A 25,332-nucleotide genomic window follows, 5' to 3' on the forward strand; every position below is an offset into this window, starting at 1 on the left:
ATCAAGAATTTTAAAAAAATAATTCTTATTAAAACCTTCATTTTAGAAAACATAAGCAAATTGCTAAAGATACGTAGGAAAAAAAATCCATTTTTAGTGTCTTTTAAAGCTATGATCCTCCACGACTAAAGCTGACCCTGTCTGCTGCCTCAGGCATTGCGACTTAAGGGAGAACTCATTTCATGCGCCTTTCAATATCGAAATCTGATACCAGAGAAAAACTAAATAAGATCTCTTTTGAGGACAATGGGGTGTTTGCTGGTGGTTCCTCACTTCTTCCTGGATATACTGAAGCAGGAAAGGTGAGGCTCTAAGGTTGTCCACGGGAAAGCTGAAAAAGCCTTGTATTTCCTTTTGATGAAGATCCATAGTGATAATGTGAGTTAAACCTGAAATTTTAAAACAAAAAATTACAAAGTTCACCCCTACAGGTTAATGGCTACAGTGGACCTAAACTAGATGCTCAACTCCTGCTTCCTACCAGCAGACTGAAGACAGGGGGTGCTGTGATTAAGCACTGCAATCACAGGCTTGATTGTTAACTTTAATAAAGCCTTAATGTGGAGAAGACTACAACTTTCCAATGTAGAGAAGGCTACAACCTTCCACATGGACAAAGAACTAAAGCTGAGAAAGTGGGAATTATTGACTATTGGCTTGGTCCAGAAAATTGAGAAAAGAATAATGTGGCAGAAGCAAAACTATGAATATGGAATTAATATCAAAGAGATGTAAAAAACAGTAAGGCCTTTATTAAAGAATCTTGAAAGAAAGGATAAAGAACTGCAGCGAAGGCAAAAAGTAGTAAGAACACAAAAACAAATATACATATTAGAAGAAAAGAAACTCATGTAACACAAAGATATTGAAGTTTAGAATAATTTCTGTATGTGATAAAGAATGTTTCAAGTACTCTTATAGAAAACAGTGAAGAGATCCTCTTATAATCAAGAGTACTGAAGAGGAAAAGGTACATATATAAACACATTGCAAATGGTCAAAGGTCACAGCAAAACTTCCAGAGCATAGAACCAGTATTACTTGTTCCTTCCAGAAATATTATACTTTTTTGGACAGAAGGAAATTCACATACAGTTGACCATCTGGATCTACGAGTTCCACGTGGGGATTCAACCAAACACAGACTGAAAATGTAGTTAGGCCTACAATGGTTGTGTCTGTACTGAGCAGGTATGAAATTTTTTTTCTCGTCATTATTCCCTAAATAATGACAGTTATAACAACAATTTACATAGTATTTATACGGTATTCGGTATTTATAAATAATCTCCAGATGATTGTGTTGGTTATATGCAAATACTATGGCATTTTATATGAAAGACTTGAGTATCTTTGGGTTTTGGTATCTGCTGAGGAGCCGGGGAAGGGGGAGATAGGTTCCTGGAACCAATCCTACAAGGATATCGAGGGAGGACCATACATTTCATTCTGAGGACATAAATACATGTTAAAGTTTTAGAATAGACATCAGATGAATAGAAACCCAAATGTAAAATACTACATTGATTTACAGGCCAGAAAGTGTGCCCCCGCTACATAAGGAGAATAAAGCAATGAAAATGAGCTGCTATGTAGAAAGGCAAAGGTGGGGGAGAGGTAGTAAAAGAAAATCCAGCTTGAATACTATGAACAAAAATGGAATTTAGCTAACAAAGCAGGTACAGAAATCCAGACCTGAAGATCAAAAGATCACATAAGAATGCCAAGACTGCCAGCTAAGAATTTAACGATGACAAGATGAAATAGAAGATACGTGACAGATGACAGAGAAGAGAAGACACTAAAGCAATGGTATTCTAAAGTAAGACGAAGCGAATAAGGGAAAAAACAGAATTTCTAACCAAGCTCACATATCCTTAGCCAAAACTGTTCAAAAGGAAACAAACACTCAGATCCCAAATTGGGTATATGAGGTATGAACTAAGCCCGACTAGGAAAGAGCCCTAAAGGATCATGCTGGAACCCCAGGGCCCCGGCGCACACTCACCTGCTTTTGCCAGCATGGATGCTAGCAGCTTGCACACAATGGAACCTCTCTTCCTCATCTTGCTCTGCTTGCTGTAGGGGAAGTAGGGGATGACCCCAATAATATTCCTGGCACAGGCAGTCTTCAGTGCGTAAGCCATGATGAGCAACTCCATCACAGCTGTATTCACATCTCTGAAACAGTCCAAATTTGTATTTGGGGATTAACTCCATTTATTAACCCTTAGAAAAGATCTTGACTTTATCAACTTAACATGGGCAGCCAGACGGGTGTTGTGGGAATTTTACCATCACACTAGCTTACAATGGTACCTCATGAAGGCAGGGGAAGCTTTCCAACTTTTTGTAGCTGAGTAAGCCCCAGCTTTCATCTGAGGTTACTCCTATTCACAGCATAGTTAACCCACTCTCACATTTGCCTGGGTCTCTCGTGTGTCATACGGGGTTACTGCAGTGGCATCTGAAGCAACTGCTGGTGACCAGAGTTACTCAACACCTGCTGGCAGCCTCCCAGGGATTTGGGCTTAGGCCAGTATGAATGCCAAGAACCCACCTGCCCTTCCATTTAGCTGCCATTAACAGAAAGATTTGGTCTTTCTTCTCATTGGGTGTGGTGAGGTCTTGGAACATAATTTTTTTCTTTTTTTGAGACGGAGTCTCACTCTGTCGCCCAGGCTGGAGTGCAGTGGCATGATCTCAGCTCACTGCAACCTCCGCCTCCCAGGTGCAAGCAATTCTCCTGTCTCAGCCTCCCAAGTAACTAGGATTACAGGCATGCACCACCACACGCAGCTACTTTTGTATTTTTAGTAGAGACGGGGTTTTACCATGTTGGCCAGGCTGGTCTCAAACTCCGGACCTCAGGTGATCCAACTGCCTCAGCCTCCCAAAGTGCTGGGATTACAGGCATGAGCCACTGTGCCCAGTGAGAACTTAATTTTCAAAAACCTCCCTAGATGCTGGACACAGTGACTCACGCCTGTAATCCCAGCACTTTCGGAGGCCGAGGCAGGCAGATCACCTGAGGTCACGAGTTTGAGACCAGCCTGGCCAACATTATGAAACCCTGTCTCTACTAAAAATACAAAAATTAGCTGGGCATAGTGGCACACGCCTGTAGTCCCAGCTACTGGGGAGGCTGAGGCAGGAGAATCACTTGACCCTGGGAGGTAGAGGTTGCAGTGAGACGAGATCGCGCCACTGCACTCCAGCCTGGACGACAGAGTGAGACTCTGTCTCAAAAAACAAAACAAAACTCCCTGGACCCTTCCTTCCCTGACATATAAATTCCTGACAAAGATTACCCTGAGAGACAAAAAATGAAACATGAATCTGAAAGATAGTAGAAGGAAAGGCTACTTCCAGTGATTATAAATTTAGATTGTTAGCTTTTGCCAAGGATAATCAAACCTAATGTAGACTCTGTATTCATTCATTGATTCACTCACTTACTCACTTACTAAGAAATGGTCTCACCCCTGTCACCCAGGCTGGAGTGCAGTGGTACAATCATAGCTCACTGCAGCCTCGAACTCCTGGGCTCAAGTGATGCTCCCACCTCAGCCTATCAAAGCACTGGGATTATAGGCATGCACCACCATTCCCAGTCAGGCTCTGCCTTTAAAAATGGGTGAGAGAGCCTTGAAATCCTTCCAGGACGCTCTCTCAGTATTCACTTCTCACGTTAGCTTCCTCCTGCTCTTCCCTGGACTATCCACGCATCCTCAAACATCCCCATCTTGGGGCGGGGGTGGGGGTCAAGACTGTATCTCCTTCCCCTTCCCCATGTCCTCAGTTCACACCCATGGCAGCAGGTTCTTCAGGTACCCGTTCTTGAACAATTATCAGCTCTACACTGACATGTAGGTGATGCTGCCCTCATTACAGCAAAGTGGAAAGCCTGCCATACACAGAGTTAACGTTTGCTGAATAGGTGACTGAATGAAATACTCAGCAAGAGATGCCTTCTGGCTTGAAGGGTAATCGAGCCATTTCCTCCCAGTCTCTTACAATTTATGTTGACACTTCTCTCTAAGGCAGAGTGGGAGTGAGCGATTTCAAGGACATCCTTTTATTCTGACAATGTTTTCCACTTCCAGGTTCAACTCCTGGAACTTCCAATTTCACCCTTGTAATTTAGATTTTTCTTAACGAATGCAAGCATTCTGTGATTTAAAAAAACAAAAACAAAAAAAAACAAAAACACAGCACTTTGGGAGGCCGAGACGGGCGGATCACGAGGTCAGGAGATCGAGACCATCCTGGCTAACACGGTGAAATCCATCTCTACTAAAAAATACAAAAAACTAGCCGGGCGCGGTGGCGGCGCCTGTAGTCCCAGCTACTCGGGAGGCTGAGGCAGGAGAATGGCGTGAACCCGGGAGGCGGAGCTTGCAGTGAGCTGAGATCCGGCCACTGCACTCCAGCCTGGGCGGTAGAGCGAGACTCCATCTCAAAAAAAAAAAAAAAAAAAAAAACTAAAAACAAACAAAAAACATTTCTCCCTGAGGAGACTGATGCAGGGCTCAACTTCAAGACAACTAAGATATTCCTTTGAGACTGCTAATCCATTTCCATTATTTTCCAGTTACCTTTTTTTTCCCCCTCTCAATAAATTGGAGCATTTTTCTCCTTCAGCCTTCCAAATTAATAATGCCAAGTCTGGCATCAAAAGGTCAGATAATCTTTGGTAGAATCAAAGCAATTATCAAACACTTTCGAGGAACTCGGGAATTCATAATAGTCAATTTTAGTTCATCATCCATGCAACACATATTTAATGGGCAACTTGAGTCAAGCACTGTGGTAGGTAAACAAGGCAGACCACCTCTAGGGAACGCCAGAGGCCATCTGGGACCACTCTCGAGGTAATCATTCTTCCCAAGAAGGAGCACATCTGACTCATGCAAGAATGTGTGGTCCCCTTCCCAGAGACTTTTTTTTTTTTTTTTTTTTTGAGACAGAGTCTCGCTCTGTGGCCCAGGCTGGAGTGCAGTGGCCGGATCTCAGCTCACTGCAAGCTCCGCCTCCTGGGTTCACGCCATTCTCCTGCCTCAGCCTCCCGAGTAGCTGGAACTACAGGCGCCCGCCCCCTCGCCTGGCTAGTTTTTTGTATTTTTTAGTAGAGACGGGGTTTCACCGTGTTAGCCAGGATGGTCTCGATCTCCTGACCTCGTGATCCACCCATCTCGGCCTCCCAAAGTGCTGGGATTACAGGCTTGAGCCACCGCGCCCGGCCGAGACTTTTTGTTTAAAAGATTTTCTTTTCTTTTCTTTTTTGTAAGAGACAGGGTCTCACTATATTGCCCCGGCTGGTGCTGAACTCCTGGGTTCATGCAATCTTCCCATCTCAGCCTCCCAAAGTATTGGGATTACAGGCATGAGCCACCATACCCAGGCTTGCTGTGGCTTCATAAACCAGATCCCAATACCCACAATGTGTTTGGAGTCAGTTAATTTAGTAGCTTCTGTAAGCGTTATCTGTTCAAGTAGTGTGGTTTTTTGTTTGTTTGTTTTGTTTTGGAGATGGAAATTCATTTTTGTCACCCAGGATGGAGTACAATGGTACAATCTCAGCTGACTGCAACCTCTGCCTCCCGGGTTCAAGCAATTCTCCTGCCTCAGCCTCTCAAGAAGCGGAGATTACAGGCACCCGCCACCACACCCAGCTAATTTTTGAATTTTTAGTAGAGATGGGGTTTCACCATGTTGGCCAGGCTGGTCTCGAACTCCTGACCTCAGCTGACCCACCCACCTCAGCCTCCCAAAGTGCTGGGATTATAGGCATGAGCCACCACACCCAGCCTCAAGTAGTGGGTTTTTAGCTGGCTTTGTCATAGACAATACACAAGTGGACCAAGGGCAGTAGCTTATGCTTGTAATCCCAGCACTTTGGGAGGCCAAGGCAGGAGTACTGCTTGAAGCCAGGAGTTTGATACCAGCCTGGGCAACACAGCAAGACCTTGTCTCTACAAATAAAATAAAATTTAAAAATCAGCCAGGCACAGTGGTGCTCACCTGTAGTCCTAGCTATTCAGGAGGCTGAGGTGTGAGGATCCCTCAAGCCCAGGAGTTAAAGGCTATAATGAGCCGTGACTGTGCCACTGCATTCCAACCTGGGCAACAGTGAGACACCATCTCTCAAAAAACACACACAAAAAAATAAAAACAAAATCAAGTAAAATACCCAAGTGTATGATACCATGAGTTTTGGAGAACAAAGCACAAGGGAGGCCCAGATAGTAAAACATTAATGAACAAGATAAACAATTTTTGAGAAGTCTTGATTTCAGGGTAATGTTTCTTTCATTAATAAGCAATTTCTGGGCTGGACACAGTGGCTCATGCCTGTAATCCCAACACTTTGAGAGGCCAAGGCAGGTGGATTACCTGAGGTCAGGAGTTGGAGACCAGCCTGACCAACATGGTGAAAGCCCGTCTCTACTAAAAATTAAATAGCTGGGCATGGTTGCAGGTGCCTGTAATCCCAGCTACTTGAGAGGCTGAGGCAGGAGAATTGTTTGAACCTGGGAGGCGGAGGTTGCAGTGAGCCGACATCATACCACTGCACTCCAGCCTGTGCTACAGAGCAAGACTCCTTCTCAAAAAAAAAAAAAAAAAAAAAGCCAGGTGCAGTGGCTCACACCTGTAATCCCAACACTTTGGAAGGCTTAAGGCAGGCAGATCACCTGGGTCAGGAGTTTGAGACCAGCCTGACCAACATGGAGAAACGCCCATCCCTACTAAAAATACAAAATTAGCCGGGCCTGGTGTCGCATGCCTGTAATCCCAGCTACTCAGAAGGCTGAGGCAGGAGAATAGCTTGAACCTGGGAGATGGAGGTTGTGGTGAGCCAACATCATGCCATTGCACTCTAGCCTGTGCAACAAGAGCGAAACTCCATCTCAAAAAAAAAAAAGAGCAATTTTCCATGAGGTTTTTATTTTCCATTTTTCCAAGGGAAAATTCAACATCCTCCAGCCCAGGGCTAAAGAAAGCCCCACACCTCACCCCTTATTGGTCAGAAAGGTGACAAAAGGGGCTTTGTCACACTGGCTTCACTGAGAGACACTGGACAAATCGGACACCAGGCAGTTACTCTGTGAACTAGCAGGGTGAAGAGAAATTGGCTGGCAGTCTCTGCTTTGTTTATCTGTTCCCTGAGAATGTTCCAAGACACCCTGGCTAGCTCTTGTAGTCTTTATCTCTAAGTAGCACATTCTTAATTGTTTTACCAACTACTTTTCTTTCTTCTTTTTTTTTTTGGAGACAGAGTCTTGCTCTGTCCCCCAGGCTGGAGTGCAGTGGCACGACCTCGGCTCACTGCAAGCTCCATCTCCTGGGTTCAGGCCATTCTCCTGCCTCAGCCTCCCGAGTAGCTGGGACTACAGGCACCTGCCACCGCACCTGGCTAATTTTTTCTATTTTTAGTAGAGACGGGGTTTCACCGTGGTCTCGATCTCCTGACCTTGTGATCCGCCTGCCTCAGCCTCCCAAAGTGCTGGGATTACACGTGTGAGCCACCGCGCCCGGCCCTTTCTTTTTTTTTAAATAGAGAAAGGTCTCACCATGTTGCCCAGGCTGGTCTTGTACTCCTGGGCTCAGGCGATCCTCCTGCCTTGGCTTCCCAAAGTGCTGGCAGTACAGCTTAAGCCACCATGCCCAGCCAACCAACTACTTTTCTTTCCCCTAAGAAAACCACATCCTATATTAAGCCCAGACCTTACTGCTCTAGCATTTTGGACAGGCAAAAACTAACCTGAGGTGAGGAAATAGGCATGGTATATATACGCATTCATTAAACTAGCCAGGCTTCCAAAAGAGAGACCAACACCATAGCTGGAAGTAATGGGGGAGAATTTACCCTCCTCCCAACTGTAACAATTAATCATCTGCAGCAGTTGTAAATTTGTTGTTGTTGTTGTTTTGAAACTGGGTCACTGTCACCCAGGCTGAAAGGCTAGAGTGCAGTAGCACCATCTTGGCTCACTGCAACCTCTGCCTTCCAGGTTCAATCGATTCTCCCACCTCAGCCTTCTGAATATCTGGGATTACAGGCACCCGCCACCATGCCTGGCTAATTTTTTTGTGTTTTCAGTAGAGACGGGGTTTCACCGTGTTGGCTAGGCTGGTCTCAAACTCCTGACCTCAACTGATCCGCCTGCCTCGGCCTCTCAAAGTGCTGAGATTACAGGCGTGGGCCTCCGTGCCCAGCTGTAAATGTTATGTTAATGAGTCCTCTTACTTTACATCAACACACTAGAACTTGTACATAAACACAAAAATTATCCTTTAAAACGTACTTTATAAGCTTCATAATCAACACACTAGAACTTGTACGTAAACATAAAAATTATCCTTTAAAATATACTTAAGTTTCATATTTTACTTAGTTCCATTGCTTGGTATATCTGGAAAATCTTTTGAGTATCACACAGTTCAATTACCCAAAATAATCATTTTGTTCTGAATGGCTTTTTGCCATTTCCAAAAATTAAACCTATCGTCAAAGACCAAAAATTTGCTATTATTAGAACAGTCAAAAGAAATATGCTGCAAGTTTGGAAGCGGTAGTTCCAAAGCTATTCCAAGCAAAAACAGAACCAAAAAAAGGGATCTATGTTATTTTAGAACAACAGCTCCGAAGGCAATAAGCTTAATGACTAAGCTTTGGTCTGTTTGCCTAAAATTAGCCTTATTACTTTAGGCAATGCCCCCTTCCTCCTAACAACAGAAAAACCTGTAAAATATATTCCTTCATCTATGTAACTGCAGATAATATTAAAAAACCAGATCGAGGCCGGGCGCGGTGGCTCAAGCCTGTAATCCCAGCACTTTGGGAGGCCAAGGCAGGCGGATCACGAGGTCAGGAGATCGAAACCATCCTGGCTAACACGGTGAAACCCCGTCTCTACTAAAAATACAAAAAAATTAGCCGGGTGTGGTGGCAGGCGCCTGTAGTCCCAGCTACTCGGGAGGCTGAGGCAGGAGAATGGTGTGAACCCACGAGGCGGAGCTTGAAGTGAGCCGAAGCTTGCAGTGAGCCGAGATCGCGCCACTGCACTCCAGCCTGGGGGACAGAGCAAGACTCCGTCTCAAAAAAAAAAAAAAAAAAAAAACCAGATCGGGCACAGCGGCTCACGCCTGTAATCCTAACATTTTGGGAGGCCGAGGCAGGTGAATCACCTGAGGTCAGGAGTTCGAGACCAGCCTAGGCAACATGGAGAAACCCCATCTCTACTAAAAATACAAAAATTAGCTGGGTGTGGTGGTGCACATCTGTAATCCCAGCTACTTGGGAAGCTGAGACAGGAGAATTGCTTGAACCCAGGAGGCAGAAATTGCAGTAAGCTGAGATTGTGCCACTGCACTCCAACCTGGGCAACAGAGCAAGATTCTGTCTCAAAAAATAAAATAAATTAATAAAACAGAATATAAAATATAAAATAAAATAAAATAAAAAATTGGGCCAGGCACAGTGGCTCATGCCTATAATCCCAGCACTTTGGGAGGCCGAGGTGGGTGGATCACCTGAGGTCAGGGGTTCAAAACCAGCCTGGCCAATATGGTGAAACCCCATCTCTACTAAAAATACAAAATTAGCTGGGCATGGTGGTGCATGCCTGTAATCCCAGCTACTCGTGAGGCTCAGGCAGGAGAATCACTTGAACCTGGGAGGCGGAGTTTGCAGTAAGCCGAGGTCATACCACTGCACTCCAGCCTGGGCAACAAGAGAGAAACTCGTCTCAAAAAAATTAAATTAAATTAAATTAAATTAAATTAAATTAAATTATCTCTGTTCTTTAGTTGGTACTAAAGTATCCAGTACTCAAGCACTACAAGAACTAGTTTATTGGCTGGGCATGGTGGCTTACGTCTGTGAGTACTTTGGGAGGCCAAGGCAGGTGGATCACCTGAGGTCAGGAGTTTGAGACCAGCCTGGGTAACATGGCAAAACCCCGTCTCTACTAAAAATACAAAAATCAGCTGACTGTGGTGGCACACGCCTATAATCCCAGCTACTCCGGAGGCTGAGGCAGGAGAATTGCTTGAACCTGGGAGGCAGAGATTGCAGTGGGCTGAGATCGCGCCATTGCACCCCAGCCTGGGCAACACAGCAAGCCTCCGTCTCAAAACAACAACAAAAAAGAACTAGTTTATTGTGACAAACCTAATAACCTTCTTTATGGGCTGCACACGCGCACAAAACAACACATCCATCCTCTGTCTTTTTTCCAAATTTTTCCTTTCTTCTTCCATCCCTATCAGCTTAAAAGACAGAGGAAATGCCCGGTGATATTTTTGCTTTGATGCTCTTAAACTGAACCACTGGGAAGAGACTTGCAGCTTTTAAATAATCTCAACACCAAATACACATAAAGGAACTTCACCATCTTCAGGACAGGGTTCTGGTTTTCAGAAGTACTCATTTATACCTATGTGCCTTTTTCAACAGGAAAGGTGCCTTTCCATGTTGACATGCATGTAAAATTGTCATTGTTATTATACAAGACTGTCTCTTTGCTGCAACTCCATGAAGTGCTCACTACTTCTTCCTTTGGTCAAAATTTCGTTTTTCTTTTTCTTTTTTTTGAGACAGAGTCTCGCCCTTTCGCCCAGGCTGGAGTGCAGTGGCGCGATCTGGGCTCACCTCAAGCTCCGCCTCCTGGGTTCATGCCATTCTCCTGCCTCAGCCTCTCCAGTAGCTGGGACTACAGGCTCCCGCCACTATGCCCGGCTAATTTTTTGTATTTTTAGTAGAGGCGGGGTTTCACCGTATTAGTCAGGATGGTCTCGATCTCCTGACCTCGTGACCTGCCCGCCTCGGCCTCCCAAAGTGCTGGAATTACAGGCGTGAGCCACCGTACCCGGCCCTTTTTTCTTTTAAATAAAAGCCTAGCAGCCGGGCACGGTGGCTCACGCCTGTAATCCCAGCACTTTGGGAGGCCGAGACGGGCGGATCACGAGGTCAGGAGATCGAGACCATCCTGGCTAACACGGTGAAACCCCGTCTCTACTAAAAAATACAAAAAACTAGCCGGGCGAGGTGGCGGGCGTCTGTGTTCCCAGCTACTCGGGAGGCTGAGGCAGGAGAATGGCGTAAACCCGGAAGGCGGAGCTTGCAGTGAGCTGAGATCTGGCCACTGCACTCCAGCCCGGGCCACAGAGCCAGACTCCTTCTCAAAAAAAAAAAATAAAATTAAATAAATAAATAAATAAATAAAAGCCTAGCACAGTGCCTCATGCATGTAATCCAAGCACCTTGGGAGGTTGGGGCAAGTGGATCACCTGAGCTCAGGAGATTGAGACCAGCCCGGGCAACATGGCAAAATCCTGTCTCTACCAAAAATACAAAATTTGCCATGTGTGGTGGCATGTGCCTATAGCCCCAGCAACTTGGGAGGATAAGACTGTGGGTGCTAAGACAGGAGAATCACTTGAGCCTGGGAGGTGGAGGCTGCAGTGAGCCGAGATCGTGCCACTGCACTCCAGCCTGTGTAACAGAGCAACGCCTTGTCTCAAAAACAAACAAACAAAAAAAATAGACACAGGGTCTTAGTATATTGCTTAGGCTGGTCTCAAACTCCTGGCCTCAAGCTATCCTTTCACCTTGGCCTCCTGAAGGGCTAAGATTACAGGCATGAGCCACCATACCTGACCATGGTCAAATTTTCTCATACTCAAGGTACGAGTGAGAAAAACTGTGCTTCCCAATTTGCTATTAACTAGCTCATTTTTTCATGCTTCTTTTGTCCCTTCCCTGGAAGACACTTGCACACTGATGATCCTTCATTTGTCAAGTTCAGTCTTTACTGCCCCCAGCATCACTCTAGATTGCATGTATTAAATACTTATATTGAGCACTCTTGGTTACCATGTAATATCAAAGTCAAGAATTTTATAAAATTCAACTTTTTATCACAAAGGACATTAACAATATGCTGTTTCTATGCTTGACTAGTTTGAGATAACCACGAACGGCCCAGCGCGGTGGCTCAAGCCCGTAATCCCAGCACTTTGGCAGGCCGAGGCGGGCAGATCACTTGAGGTTGGGAGTTCAAGACCAGCCCGAGCAACATGGAGAAACCCTGTCACTACTAAAAATACAAAATTAGCCAGGCATGGTGGCACATGCCTGTAATCCCAGCTACTCAGGAGGCTGAGGCAGGACAATCGCTTGAATCCGGGAGGCGGGGGTTGTGGTGGGGTTTGCAGTGAACCGAGAGCGCGCCATTGTACTCCAGCCTGGGCGACAGAGTGAGACTCTGTCTCAAAAAAAAAAAAAAAAGAAAGAAAAACTGTCTTTCACAAAACTAGTCCCTGGTGCCAAAAAGGTTGGGGACTATTGGACTATCTAACAAAATGGGGTATCAGACGTGAGGAGGTTCTAACCTCTTAGCTTCTCCTGACTCATAGACGATCTCTAAATACATGTAACAAAACAAAAGTGCCAAGAGCACAGCTGCTCATGTGCCAGAGGAGAACTGCTCTGATCAGGCACTGACTCAGTTCAGTCTTTTCCTGGAGAAGTCTGACTGAAATTCCAGGTTACAATGCAGACCGACAAACTAGTGAGTGTTAACAATTTGACTTTTTTTTTTTTTTTTTTTTTTGAGCTAAGATCTGGCTCTGTTGCCCAGACTGGAGTGCAGTAGTGCAATCACAGCTCACTGTAGCCCTGACTGCCCAGGCTCAAGTGATCCTCCCAACTCAACCTCCGGAGTAGCTGGGACTATAGGTGCACACCACCATACCTGGCTAATTTTCAAATTTTATTTGTAGAGATGGAGTCTCACTATGTTGCCCAGGCTGTTCTCAAGCCATCTCGGACTCAAGTGACCTTCCCGCCTTTAGTGTCTCAACGTCCTGGAATTACAAGCGTGAGTCACTGTACCTGGCCAACGAGATTTCTTTTTTTTTTCTTTTTTTTTTTTTGAGACGGAGTCTCGCTCTGTCGCCCAGGCTGGAGTGCAGTGGCCGGATCTCAGCTTGCTGCAAGCTCCGCCTCCTGGGTCCTCGCCATTCTCCTGCCTCAGCCTCTCGAGTAGCTGGGACTACAGGCGCCCGCCACCGTGCCCGGCTAGTTTTTTGTATTTTTTAGTAGAGACGGGGTTTCACCGTGTTAGCCAGAATGGTCTTGATCTCCTGACCTCGTGATCCGCCCGTCTCGGCCTCCCAAAGTGCTGGGATTACAGGCTTATGCCACCACGCCCGGCCTGAGATTTCTTAATGATAACTCTTCACATGACAAATCCTTTCGTTATCACAAATTCGATTAGGGTAGTAAAGAGACTTCACCAATCAATACTGCTTTTAGAATCAGACCCCAATATTTCTTGGAGGATTAGTGACAAACCTGGCCAACCCATGGCTACAAAGACCATGGTCTATTACTCTGCACCCTTCCACCAACTAGTAGAGAGCTCTCAGTCATCTAAGGTGGCCAAACCATGGACCTAGGGTCACATGTGGCCCTTTCCTATGCCCTAAGGAACTCAAGAATGCAGCAAAAATAGCGATGACAAAGTAACCTTACTATTCACTACCAACAAAACCCAGGATAATCACAGACGGCCAGGGAACAGCTATGTGGTGTGCCAAAGCTCCCTTCCGACAGGCACTGTACCCCTAGGCAAGCCCCTCAGGTCTTCCCCTTATTTATAAGATGGAGAGTCAGGCCAGGTGCAGTGGCTCACACCTGTAATCCCAGCACTTTGGGAGGCCGAGGTGGGCGGATCACGATGTCAGGAAATCAAGACCATCCTGACTAACACAGTGAAACCCCGTCTCTACTAAAAATACACAAAATTAGCTGAGCGTGGTGGCGGGCGCCTGTAGTCCCAGCTACTCGGGAGGCCAAGGGAGGAAAATGGAGTGAACCCGGGAGGCAGAGCTTGCAGTGAGCCGAGATCGTGCCACTGCACTCCAGCTCGGGCAACAGAGCAAGACTCCATCTCAAAAAAAAAAAAAAAAAAAAAAAAAAAGATGGAGAGTCAAACAAAACTACCGGGCAAAAAAGACTCCAGTCACCAGGAGGCAAACAATATAAAACCAAAACTGCTGAAGAAAATGTGAATTAGTACATCCTCAATGAGGGCAATGCAGCCCCTTCCCTCAATACCACAGGGAATGGACCCTCACAATCAGAAATTCCTTAGGATCTTCCTACAGATATACCTGAAACACGGACAACATGATGTACATACGATGAGGCTCACAAGAGCCTCTATTGTGTCAGCATAAGACTAGAAACTGACACACGAGACAATGAATAAACCGATGCATCCACACAAGTTGCCATGAAGCAGCAGGAAGACAATGGAAACACATCTTCCTTCCAAGGTACATGAATCTCATCATAGTGAAAGAGCCATCATGGTGAAACCCAAATTGAGGGACATTCGACAAAGTAATTGGTAAAATGTCATGGTCTTCAAATGTGTCAAAGTTTTCAAAGTCAAAGCCGGGTGTGGTGGCTCATGTCTGTAATCCCAGCACTTTGGGAGGCTGAGGTGAGTGGATCACTTCTGAGTCCAGTAGTTCAAGACTAGCCTGGGCAACATGGCAAAACCTCATCTCTACTAAAAATACAAAAATTAGCCCAGGATGGTGGCACACGCTTATGGTCCCAGCTACTAGTGAGGCTGAGGTGGGAGGATCGCTTGAGTTCAGGAGCTTAAGGCTGCAGTGAGTCATGATCATGCAACTGCATTCCTACATGAGTGACAGAGCAAGACCCTGTCTCAAAAAAAAAAAAAAAAAAAGAAAGTCAAGGAAAGGCTGTGAGGAACTGCTCCAAACTAAAGAAGACTGAATAGGGCCGGGCGCAGTGGCTCACGCCTGTAATCTCAGCACTTTGGGAGACTGAGGCAGATGGATCACTTGAGGCCAGGAGTTTGAGACCAGCCTGGCCAACATGGTAAAACCCCATCACTACTAAAAATACAAAAAAATTACCTGGGCATGGTGGTAGGCGCCTGTAATCCCAGATACTCAGAAGGCCGAGGTAGAATCACTTGAACCCGGGAAGTGGAGGTTGCAGTGAGTCAAGATCACACCACTGCCCTCCAGCCTAGGCAACAGAGTGAGACTCCGTCTCAAAAAAACAAAACAAACAAAAATGAAACATAAAAAGCATCCAGCACACTAGTGGCACTCAGTGCCATTCTTATGACTAATATAGTCTGGGCAATGTAAACTGATCAGGACATGAAGGTCTGGATTTTTCAGAGACACAGATGGTGTAATTGCCCACTCCCTGTGAGGCGATGAGGAGATAGTCCCATATAGAAGCATGGACGCTCCCAGGCCAGGATTCCCCAGGCGTCAGTCCCCTGCCCTCAGGGAAGCAAGGACGATGCTCTCTGAAACAGAGATAGGCTAGAAACAGGCCACAGTGCAAGATAAAATGCAGTGCAAAAACCTGTCTTGATGGGCATGAACCAGGAGCAGTTATGCACCACACTTAACAACTAGAAGCTTTTCAGCAGAGCTGAGCTGACAGACACTGGCCTAGGGTCAGTGCAAACCATGGGAAAACACTTTGTCCTTGAGGAGTTTAAAGGTTGGGGAGTGGTGGCTCACGCCTGTAATCCCAAAACTTTGGGAGGCTGAGGTGGGCGGATCACTCAAGGCCAGGAGTTCAAGACTAGCCTGGCCAACATAGTGAAACCATGTCTCTACTAAAATACAAAAATTAACCGGACATGGTGGTCGGCACCTGTAATCCCACCTACGGGGGAGGCTGAGGCAGGAGAATCACTTGAACCCAGGAGGTAGAGACTACAGTGAGCCAAGACTGTGCCACTGCACTCCAGCCTGGGCGACAGAGTAAGACTCTGTCTCAAAAAAAAAAGCCTGCAGAGAAGTACACAGGTAACAGTACAGCGTGACAAACGGCAGGAATTCCAGAAGACAGTAATTGTATTTGGGGAAGCATTTAGTTTCACATGCAAATGAATGTATAACTTTTTTTTTTCCTTTGATGAGACGAGTCTCACTCTGTCGCCCAGGCTGGAGTGCAGTGGTGCGATCTCAGCTCACCTCCGCCTCCCGGGTTCAAGCACTTCTCCTGCCTTAGCCTCTCAAACACCTGGGACTATAGGTACACACCACCATGCCCAGCTAATTTTTGTATTTTTAACAGAGACGGGGTTTCAACATATTGGTCAGGCTGGTCTCGGACTCCTGACGTCGTGATCCACCCACCTCGGCCTCCCAAAGTGATGGGATTACAGGCGTGAGCCACATGCCTGGCTTGAGTGTATAACTTTTTTCTTTTTTTTTTTTTTTTTGAGACAGAGTCTCACTCTGTCGCCCAGGATGGAGTGCAGTGGTGCGATCTCAGCTCACTGCAAGCTCCACCTCCCAGGTTCACGCCATTCTCCTGCCTCAGCCTCCCGAGTAGCTGGGACTACAGGCACCCGCCACCTCGCCCGGCTAATTTTTTTTGTATTTTTTAGTAGAGACGGGGTTTCACCGTGTTAGGCAGGATGGTCTCGATCTCCTGACCTCATGATTCGCCCGCCTCGGCCTCCCAAAGTGCTGGGATTACCATGCCCAGTCTGAATGTATAACTTTTAAAAACAGCCAGGCGCGGTGGCTCAAGCCTGTAATCCCAGCACTTTGGGAGGCCGAGACGGGCGGATCACAAGGTCAGGAGATCGAGACCATCCTGGCTAACACGGTGAAACCCCGTCTCTACTAAAAAAAATACAAAAAACTAGCCGGGCGAGGTGGCGGGCGCCTGTAGTCCCAGCTACTCGGGAGGCTGAGGCAGGAGAATGGCGTGAACCCAGGAGGCGGAGCTTGCAGTGAGCTGAGATCCGGCCACTGCACTCCAGCCTGGGCGACAGAGCGAGACTCCGTCTCAAAAAACAAAAACAAAAACAAAAAAAAAAAACTTTTAAAAACACTAAGTTGTTCTTCATATGAAAAGATAATCAATTATATTGTTAAGGTTTTTACAGAAAAGAGATAAAGTAGTCAGTCCTCTTACCTGGGTATTGTCTGTATAATGAAAATATCTTGGCCACGAACAGATTCTTTTATTTCAACTCTTGTTTCTGAAAAATAAAAATGTTCTAAAGTTTTAAGAAAAGCTCCTATGTGTAAAAAGGAGAAAAAAGAAAAAAAAAAGCACTTCATGCCGGGCACAGTGGCACATGCCTGTAATCCTAGCACTTTGGGAGGGCCAAGGAAAGGAGATCACTTGAGCACCAGAGTTCAAGAACAGCCTAAGCAACATGACAAAATCCTGTCTCTACAAAAAATACAAGAATTAGCTGGGCATGGTGGCTTACGCCTGTAATCCCAGCACTTTGGGAGGCCAAGGTGGGCGGATCACTTGAGGTCAGGAGTTCAAAACCAGCCTGGTCAACATGGTGAAACCCTGTCTCTACTAAAAATACAAAAATTAGCCGGGCATGGTGGCAGGCGCCTGGAATCCCAGCTACTCAAGAGGCTGAGCGGAAGAACTGCTTGAACCTAGGAGGTGGAGGTTGCAGTGAGCCAAGATTGTGCCATTGCACTCCAACCTGGACAACAGAGCAAGACTCTGTCTCAAAAATAAATAAATAAATACATAAATAAAAAATTTTAAAAATACAAGAATTAGCAAGGGCCAGGCGCAGTGGTTCATGCCTGTAATCCCAGCACTTTGGGAGGCCGAGGTGGGTGGATCACAAGGTCAAGAGTTCTTCAAGACCAGCCTGGCCAATATGGTGAAAAACCATCTCTACTAAAAATACAAAAATTAGCCAGGCGTGGTGGCACATGACTGTAGTCCCAGCTACTCAGGAGGCTGAGGCAGGAGAATCACTTGAACCCGCGAGGCGGAGGTTGCAGTGAGCCGTAATCGTGCCACTGCACTCCAGTCTGGGCAACAGAGCAAGATTCTATCTCAAAAAAAAAAATAATTAGCTGGCATGGTGGCAGGTGCCTGTAGTCCCAGTGGGAGGATCACCTGAGCCAGAGAAGGTCGTGGCTGCAGCATGAGCTGAAACTGTGCCACTGCACTCCAGCCTGGGCGTCTGGGAAAAAAAAAAAGAAAGAAAGCAGAAAAGCAAAGCACTCATGATGCAACAGTTAGATAACATTTGGAGGGAGTAAAGATTAATCTAGGCCGGGCGCGGTGGCTCAAGCCTGTAATCCCAGCACTTTGGGAGGCCGAGACGGGCGGATCACGAGGTCAGGAGATCGAGACCATCCTGGCTAACACGGTGAAACCCCGTCTCTACTAAAAAATACAAAAAACTAGCCGGGCGAGGTGGCGGGCGCCTGTAGTCCCAGCTACTCGGGAGGCTGAGGCAGGAGAATGGCGTGAACCCGGGAGGCGGAGCTTGCAGTGAGCTGAGATCCGGCCACCGCACTCCAGCCTGGGCGACAGAGCGAGACTCCGTCTCAAAAAAAAAAAAAAAAAAAAAAAAAGATTAATCTAAACCAACATTTAATCTGGTGCAAAACAGTAAATCTCAGAGCAGTATGAAGAAGAGGAAGCAAGAACGACCCCCAGACTGACCGCAGTCCGTGCACTGCCACTGCATTCCGCTCCCAGTGCCTGCATCTGGCCGCTTTTGCTGCCACCATGCCCAAGAGAAAGGCTGAAGGGGATGCTAAGGAAGGTGAGGCCAAGGTGAAGGACGAACCACAGAGAAGATCCGTGAGGCTGTCTGCTAAACCTGCTCCTCCAAAGACAGAGCCCAGGCCTAAAGAGGCCGCTGCAAAGAAGGGAGAGAAGGTACCCAAAGGGAAAAAGGGAAAAGCTGACGCTGGCAAGTAGGGGAATGACTCTACACAAAGTGGAGATGCCTGAACAGACCAGGCACCTGCTGGAGATGCCGAGGGAAGTGAGTGCATTTTTGACAACTGTGTACGTCTGGTGACTGTACAGTTTGAAATACTATTTTTTATCAAGTTTTATAAAAATGCAGAATTTTTTTTTTCTAAACTATGTTGTTAGCACACAGAACACTTCATTGTTGTTTTGGGCGAAGGGGCACATGTCATGAATAGAATGTCTCCGAAGCTGGATTGATGTGGGGAAAGCACCTTTCCCTTCCAGTTTTTTTGTTGTTGTTGTTGTTTTGGTTTTTTTGAGACAGAGTTTTGCTTTTGTTGCCCAGGCTGGAGTGCAATGGCGCGATCTCGGCTCACCGCAGCCTCTGCCTCCCAGCTTCAAGCGATTCTCCTGCCTCGGCCTCCCTAGTAACTGGGATTACAGGCATGTGCCACCATGCCCGGCTAATTTTCTATTTTTAGTAGAGATGGGGTTTCTCCATGTTGGTCAGGCTGGTCTCGAACTCCCGACCTCAGGTGATCCACCCGCCTCGGCCTCCCAAAGTGCTGGGATTACAGGCGTAAGCCACCGCGCCCGGCCCCTTCTAGTTTTGAGACTTCCTCTCGGCTCCCAGGAGGAGGGGTCCCCTGAGTTTGACACACATGGCCACCTCAGCACACAAAAGCCTCGTGGTCTGAAAAGACAAATTCGTGTCTATGTCCTCTTCTCCCTTTCCACCTTTCAGCATAGACTTAAATCCCTTAAAGCCAGACACTGCTGGGACCTGACTCCCCATAATTGATTTCCAGTGTGTCAGGCAATCTGCACCTTCCAGTGATGCCACTGACATGGCGCCCCCTCAAAAGAGCAGTGGTTCCGTTTCTACACTGTGGATCTTCAGATAAATTCTGCCATTTTCAATTCACTTCCTGAAAGTCAGGGTCAGCTCGTGAAAAGTTGTTAAACATGCTAAATGTTCACTGGGTTTTACAGTGACTTTCTGACTTTTGGTAGTTCATTGAAAAGGGGAGTTTGAAAGTTATTGGGCGAGGCGCAGTGGCTCATGCCTATAATCCCAGCACTTGGGGAGACTGAGGTGGGCGGATCACCTGTGGTCAGGAGTTCAAGACCAACCTGACCAACATGGCGAAACCCTGTCTCTACTAAAAATACAAAACTTAGCCAGGCGTGGCTGCACATGCCTGTAATCCCAGCTGTTCGAGAGGCTAAGGCAGGAGAATTGCTCGAACCTGGGAGGTGGAGACTGCAGTAAGCTGAGATCATGCCACTGCACTCCAGCCCAGGGGACACAGCAAGACTCTATCTCAAAAACAAAAAAAAAAAAGAAAGTTATTATATGCTGTTAATGATTGTCTGCCCATGTCCTGCCTGAAATACCATGATTGTATATTGAAAGTATCTTTAAAGGCCGGGCAGTGTGGCTCATGCCTGTAATCCCAGCACTTTGGGAGGCTAAGGAGGGCGGATCACGAGGTCAGGAGATCGAGACCATCCTGGGTGACACGGTGAAACACCGTCTCTACTAAAAATACAAATAAAAACAAAATTAGCTGGGCATGGTGGCGGGTGCCTGTAGTCCCAGCTACTCGGGAGGCTGAAGCAGAAGAATGGCATGAACCCAGGAGGCAGAGCTTGCAGTGAGCTGAGATCGTGCCACTGTACTCCAGCCTGGGTGACAGAGTGAGACTCCGTCTCAAAAAAAAAAAAAAAGAAAATATCTTTAAGAAAACTGAGGCCGGGCGCGGTGGCTCAAGCCTGTAATCCCAGCACTTTGGGAGGCCGAGACGGGCGGATCATGAGGTCAGGAGATCGAGACCATCCTGGCTAACACGGTGAAACCCCGTCTCTAATAAAAAATACAAAAAAAAACTAGCCGGGCGAGGTGGCGGGTGCTGTAGTCCCAGCTACTCGGGAGGCTGAGGCAGGAGAATGGCGTGAATCCGGGAGGTGGAGCTTGCAGTGAGCCGAGATCTGGCCATTGCACTCCAGCCTGGGTGACACAGCAAGACTCTGTCTCAAAAAAAAAAAAAAAAAAAAAAAAAAGAAAACTGAATACAGCTGGGCGCAGTGGCTCACGCCTGTAATCCCAGCACTTTGGGAGGCCAAGGCAGGCAGATCACCTGAGGTCGGGAGTTCGAGACCAGCCTGACCAACATGGAGAAACCCTGTCCGTACTAAAAATAAAATTAGCTGGGTGTGGTGGCACATGCCTGTAATCCCAGCTACTTGGGAGGCTGAGACAGGAGAATCGCTAGAACCCGGGCGGTGGAGGTTGCAGTGAGCCGAGATGGCACCATTGCACTCTAGCCTGGGAAACAAGAGCGAAACTCCGTCTCAAAAAAAAGAAAAAAAAAAACTGAACACAGTTTGATTTGAAAAAAAAAGGGCCAGATGTGGTGGCTCACACCTGTAATCCCAGCACTTTGGGAGGTCAAGGCAGAGAGATCATTTGAGGTTAGGAGTTCAAGACCAGCCCGGCCAACAGGGTGAAACCCTGTCTCTACTAAAAATACAAAAACTAGCCGTGCGTGGTGGCGCATGTCTGTAATCCCAGCTACTTGGAAGGCTGAGGCAGGAGAATTGCTTGAACCGGGGAGGCGAAGGTTGCAGTGAGCCGAGATGGTGTCACTGCACTCCAGCCCGGGCGACCAAGCGAGATTCCGTCTCAAAAAAAAAAAGTCAAACTCGAGGAAAATAAGTCCCCTAAAATAGAAGACAAAACTAACCAACAGTTCAGCATAAAGTCTCAGGGTCAAAAGCAACAATAAAACAACAACATGTTATCAAAATAAAGACACAGGCCGCGCACGGTGGCTCACGCCTGTAATCCTGGCACTTTGGGAGGCCGAGGCGGGTGGATCATGAGGTCAAGAGATCGAGACCATCCTGGCTAACACGGTGAAACTCTGTCTCTAATAAAAATACAAAAAATTAGCCGGGCGTGGTGGCGGGCGCCTGTAGTCCCAGCTACTCGGGAGGCGGAGGCAGAAGAATGGCGTGAACCCGGGGCATGGAGCTTGCAGTGAGCCTAGACTGGGCCACTGTATTCCAGCCTGGGCAATGGAGCGAGACTCCATCTCAAAAAATAAAAAATAAAAGGTAAACAAAGAGGCCAAAGATTAACATCCTTATTATTATTATTATTATTTTTTTGAGATGGAGTCTGGCTCTGTTGCCCAGGCTGGAGTGCAGTGGCCGGATCTCAGCTCACTACAAGTTCCGCCTCCCAGGTTTATGCCATTCTCCTGCCTCAGCCTCCCGAGTAGCTGGGACTACAGGCTCCCGCCACCTCGCCCGGCTAGTTTTTTGTATTTTTTAGTAGAGACGGGGTTTCACCGTGTTAGCCAGAATGGTCTCGATCTCCTGACCTCGTGATCCGCCCGTCTTGGCCTCCCAAAGTGCTGGGATTACAGGCTTGAGCCACCGCGCCTGGCCCATCCTTATTATTTTTTAAACAAATGCTGACGCCTCCTCCATGTCGGGAACTGTACTGGAAACCACAAAATGCAGGACTTGGACGAAGGGACAAAGACTGACTCAAGAGACATGATACGACACCAAGGCCAGCAAACCCTCAGGCCCAGCATGCCGGAGATGCTATAGCTGTGACGAAGGAGAGAGAACAATGGGGCTGGAAACAAGGGCCTCACTGCAATCCAGAACGAGCAGTGCAGAAGGGGGTTCAGGACTCAGGAAGATGTGGATCCGAGCGTGCCAAGCAGAGGCGCAGGCAGTTAGTCTACTTAGAAAGCAGAGAGACTGAGGGGAAAGAGAGAGACAGGAAGTCAGTGAGCCAAGGGACCAGGACTTGCAGGACTTTGGAATTCATTTCTTATTCACTAAAGAGTGGAATTTATTCTAGCAGTGATAGGAAACCCACTGGAAGATTTGAGTTTGGGAAGGGTTTCATCTATTTGTTTTAAAAAGACTACTGGTTGGCCGGGCGCGGTGGCTCAAGCCTGTAATCCCAGCACTTTGGGAGGCCGAGACGGGCGGATCACGAGGTCAGGAGATCGAGACCATCCTGGCTAACACGGTGAAACCCCGTCTCTACTAAAAATACAAAAAAACTAGCCGGGCGAGGTGGCGGGCGTCTGTAGTCCCAGCTACTTGGGAGGCTGAGGCAGGAGAATGGCGTGAACCCGGGAGGTGGAGCTTGCAGTGAGCTGAGATCCGGCCACTGCACTCCAGCCTGGGTGACAGAGCAAGACTCCGTCTCAAAAAAAAAAAATAAAAATAAAAATAAAAATAAAAATAAAAAGACTACTGGCTACTGTGTGAAGAAAACCATGGCAGGGCAGGAGTGGCCACGGGGAGGCCACGGCAGCTGTTTTGGAAGATGTCTAGCAAGCAGCAAATGGCAGGCTGGACTGGAGTGGGAGCAGCAGAGGCTGTGAGAAGAGGTTAGATTTAACAAGTATTCCCAAGTCAGAGCACACAAGATGTGGTAATGGATGGATCAAAGATGAGGCAGGTAAAGGGGTAGAATCTGGATTCCCAAAGGGCCCCATGTAATTGCTAAAAAGACTGGACTCCAGCCTAGAGGGCAGGAGTAAGGAAGCAGTAGTAAGAAAAAATATTTGCAGGCCGGGCGCGGTGGCTCAAGCCTGTAATCCCAGCACTTTGGGAGGCCGAGACTGGCGGAACACGAGGTCAGGAGTTCAAGACCATCCTGGCTAACACGGTGAAACCCCGTCTCTACTAAAAAATACAAAAAACTAGCCGGGCGAGGTGGTGGGCGCCTGTAGTCCCGGCTACTCGGGAGGCTGAGGCAGGAGAATGGCGTAAAAACCCGGGAGGCGGAGCTTGCAGTGAGCTGAGATCCGGCCACTGCACTCCACCCTGGGCGACATAGCGAGACTCCGTTTCAAAAAAAAAAAGAAAAATATTTGCATTTTAGAAATACCATGGTGGCCGGGCGCGGTGGCTCAAGCCTGTAATCCCAGCACTTTGGGAGGCCGAGACGGGCGGATCACGAGGTCAGGAGATCGAGACCATCCTGGCTAACCCGGTGAAAGCCCGTCTCTACTAAAAAATACAAAAAACTAGCCGGGCGAGGCGGCGGGCGCCTGTAGTCCCAGCTACTCGGGAGGCTGAGGCAGGAGAATGGCGTGAACCCGGGAGACAGAGCTTGCAGTGAGCTGAGATCCGGCCACTGCACTCCAGCCTGGGCGACAGAGTGAGACTCCGTCTCAAAAAAAAAAAAAAAAAAAGAAATACCATGGTAGAAGCCGAGCACAGTGGCTCACGCCTATAATCCCAGCACTTTGGGAAGCTGGGGCGGGAAGACTGCTTGAGCTCAGGAGTTCAAGACCAGCCTGGCCAACATAGTGAGACCCCATCTTAATAAAAATAAATAAATAAATAAAGGCTGGGCACAGTGGCTCATGCCTGTAATCCCAGTACTTTGAGAGGCCGAGGTGGGCAGATCACCTGAGGTAAGGAGTTTAAGGCCAGCCTGGCCAACATGGTGAAACCCCATCTCTACTAGAAATATAAAAATTAGCCGGGTGTGGTGGCGGGTGTGTGTAAACCCAGCTACTTAGGAGGCTGAGGCAAAAGAATTGCTTGAACCTGGGAGGCGGAGGTTGCAGTGAGCCAAGATCGTGCCACTGCACTCCAGCCTTGGCGACACAGTGAGGCTCTGTCTCGAAAAAACTAAATAAATAAAAAATTTTAAAAAAAAGAAATAATTTTAACTTACCTCCATTGGTTTCTTGATATACAACAGACTTCCCCAATTCAGCACCAAGGCGCCTATAGACCAAAAAGAACAAAAAAGGGAAATTAAGATTTCTTTTTTTTTTTTTTTTTTTTTTTTTTGAGACGGAGTCTCGCTCTGTCGCCCAGGCTGGAGTGCAGTGGCGCGATCTCGGCTCACTGCAAGCTCCGCCTCCCGGGTTCCCGCCATTCTCCTGCCTCAGCCTCCCGAGTAGCTGGGACTACAGGCGCCCACAACCGCGCCCGGCTAATTTTTTGTATTTTTAGTAGAGACGGGGTTTCACCGTGGTCTCGATCTCCTGACCTTGTGATCCGCCCGCCTCGGCCTCCCAAAGCGCTGGGATTACAGGCGTGAGCCACCGCCCCCGGCCAAGATTTCTCTCTTTAAAAAAATTCCAGTTTATATGCATATGTCTAACAAAAAGACTCAAATAACTAAGCTGGCACTCTTTCCAAAAAATAATTTAGAAAATCTAATTCATTGAACTAAAATTCTGCTGTCACTCCATAAGCAGCTCACCACGTTGTAACATACATACTGCTTTACCAGACGGAGCTCACAACCCATGGTTATGTCTGGTCCATTGTTCTTTGAATAGTAATTTTCTTGGAAAATCACTTCCAAGTACTTGGTTACTAGCAACGATTTCAGTAACACACGCCAGACATAAATGCCTCAATTATCAAAAGCATAGAGAAAGAAAGAGGCTTCAGCACCACTGACCAAATGTGGTGTGGATCTTGTCTGGATCCTGCTTAGAATAAACCAAGTATGAAAACCCATTTTTGGCCAGGCACAGTGGCTC

General features: G+C 47.2%; 1 protein-coding gene across 9 annotated transcripts in view; it reads right to left on the reverse strand.

Moving 5' to 3' along the window:
* Positions 1-25,332, reverse strand: part of PRPSAP1 (phosphoribosyl pyrophosphate synthetase associated protein 1) — a 51,292-nt gene that overhangs the window by 20,483 nt on the left and 5,477 nt on the right. For 5 of the 9 annotated variants that reach the window (XM_005585053.4, XM_045376626.3, XM_005585056.5 and 2 more), the window contains exons 2-5: positions 24,510-24,562; positions 17,006-17,072; positions 2,009-2,181; positions 274-389 (exon numbers count right to left, since the gene is read on the reverse strand). In XM_005585053.4, coding sequence (XP_005585110.1) covers positions 274-389; positions 2,009-2,181; positions 17,006-17,072; positions 24,510-24,562 — 409 coding nt within the window. The remainder of the gene's footprint in view (positions 1-273; positions 390-2,008; positions 2,182-17,005; positions 17,073-24,509; positions 24,563-25,332) is intronic. The other 4 variants (XM_074020622.1, XM_045376622.2, XM_045376623.2 and 1 more) reach the window with 1 other exon arrangement.

This window comes from Macaca fascicularis, chromosome 16 (genome assembly GCF_037993035.2).
Source record: "Macaca fascicularis isolate 582-1 chromosome 16, T2T-MFA8v1.1".
Taxonomy (NCBI): domain Eukaryota; kingdom Metazoa; phylum Chordata; class Mammalia; order Primates; family Cercopithecidae; genus Macaca; species Macaca fascicularis.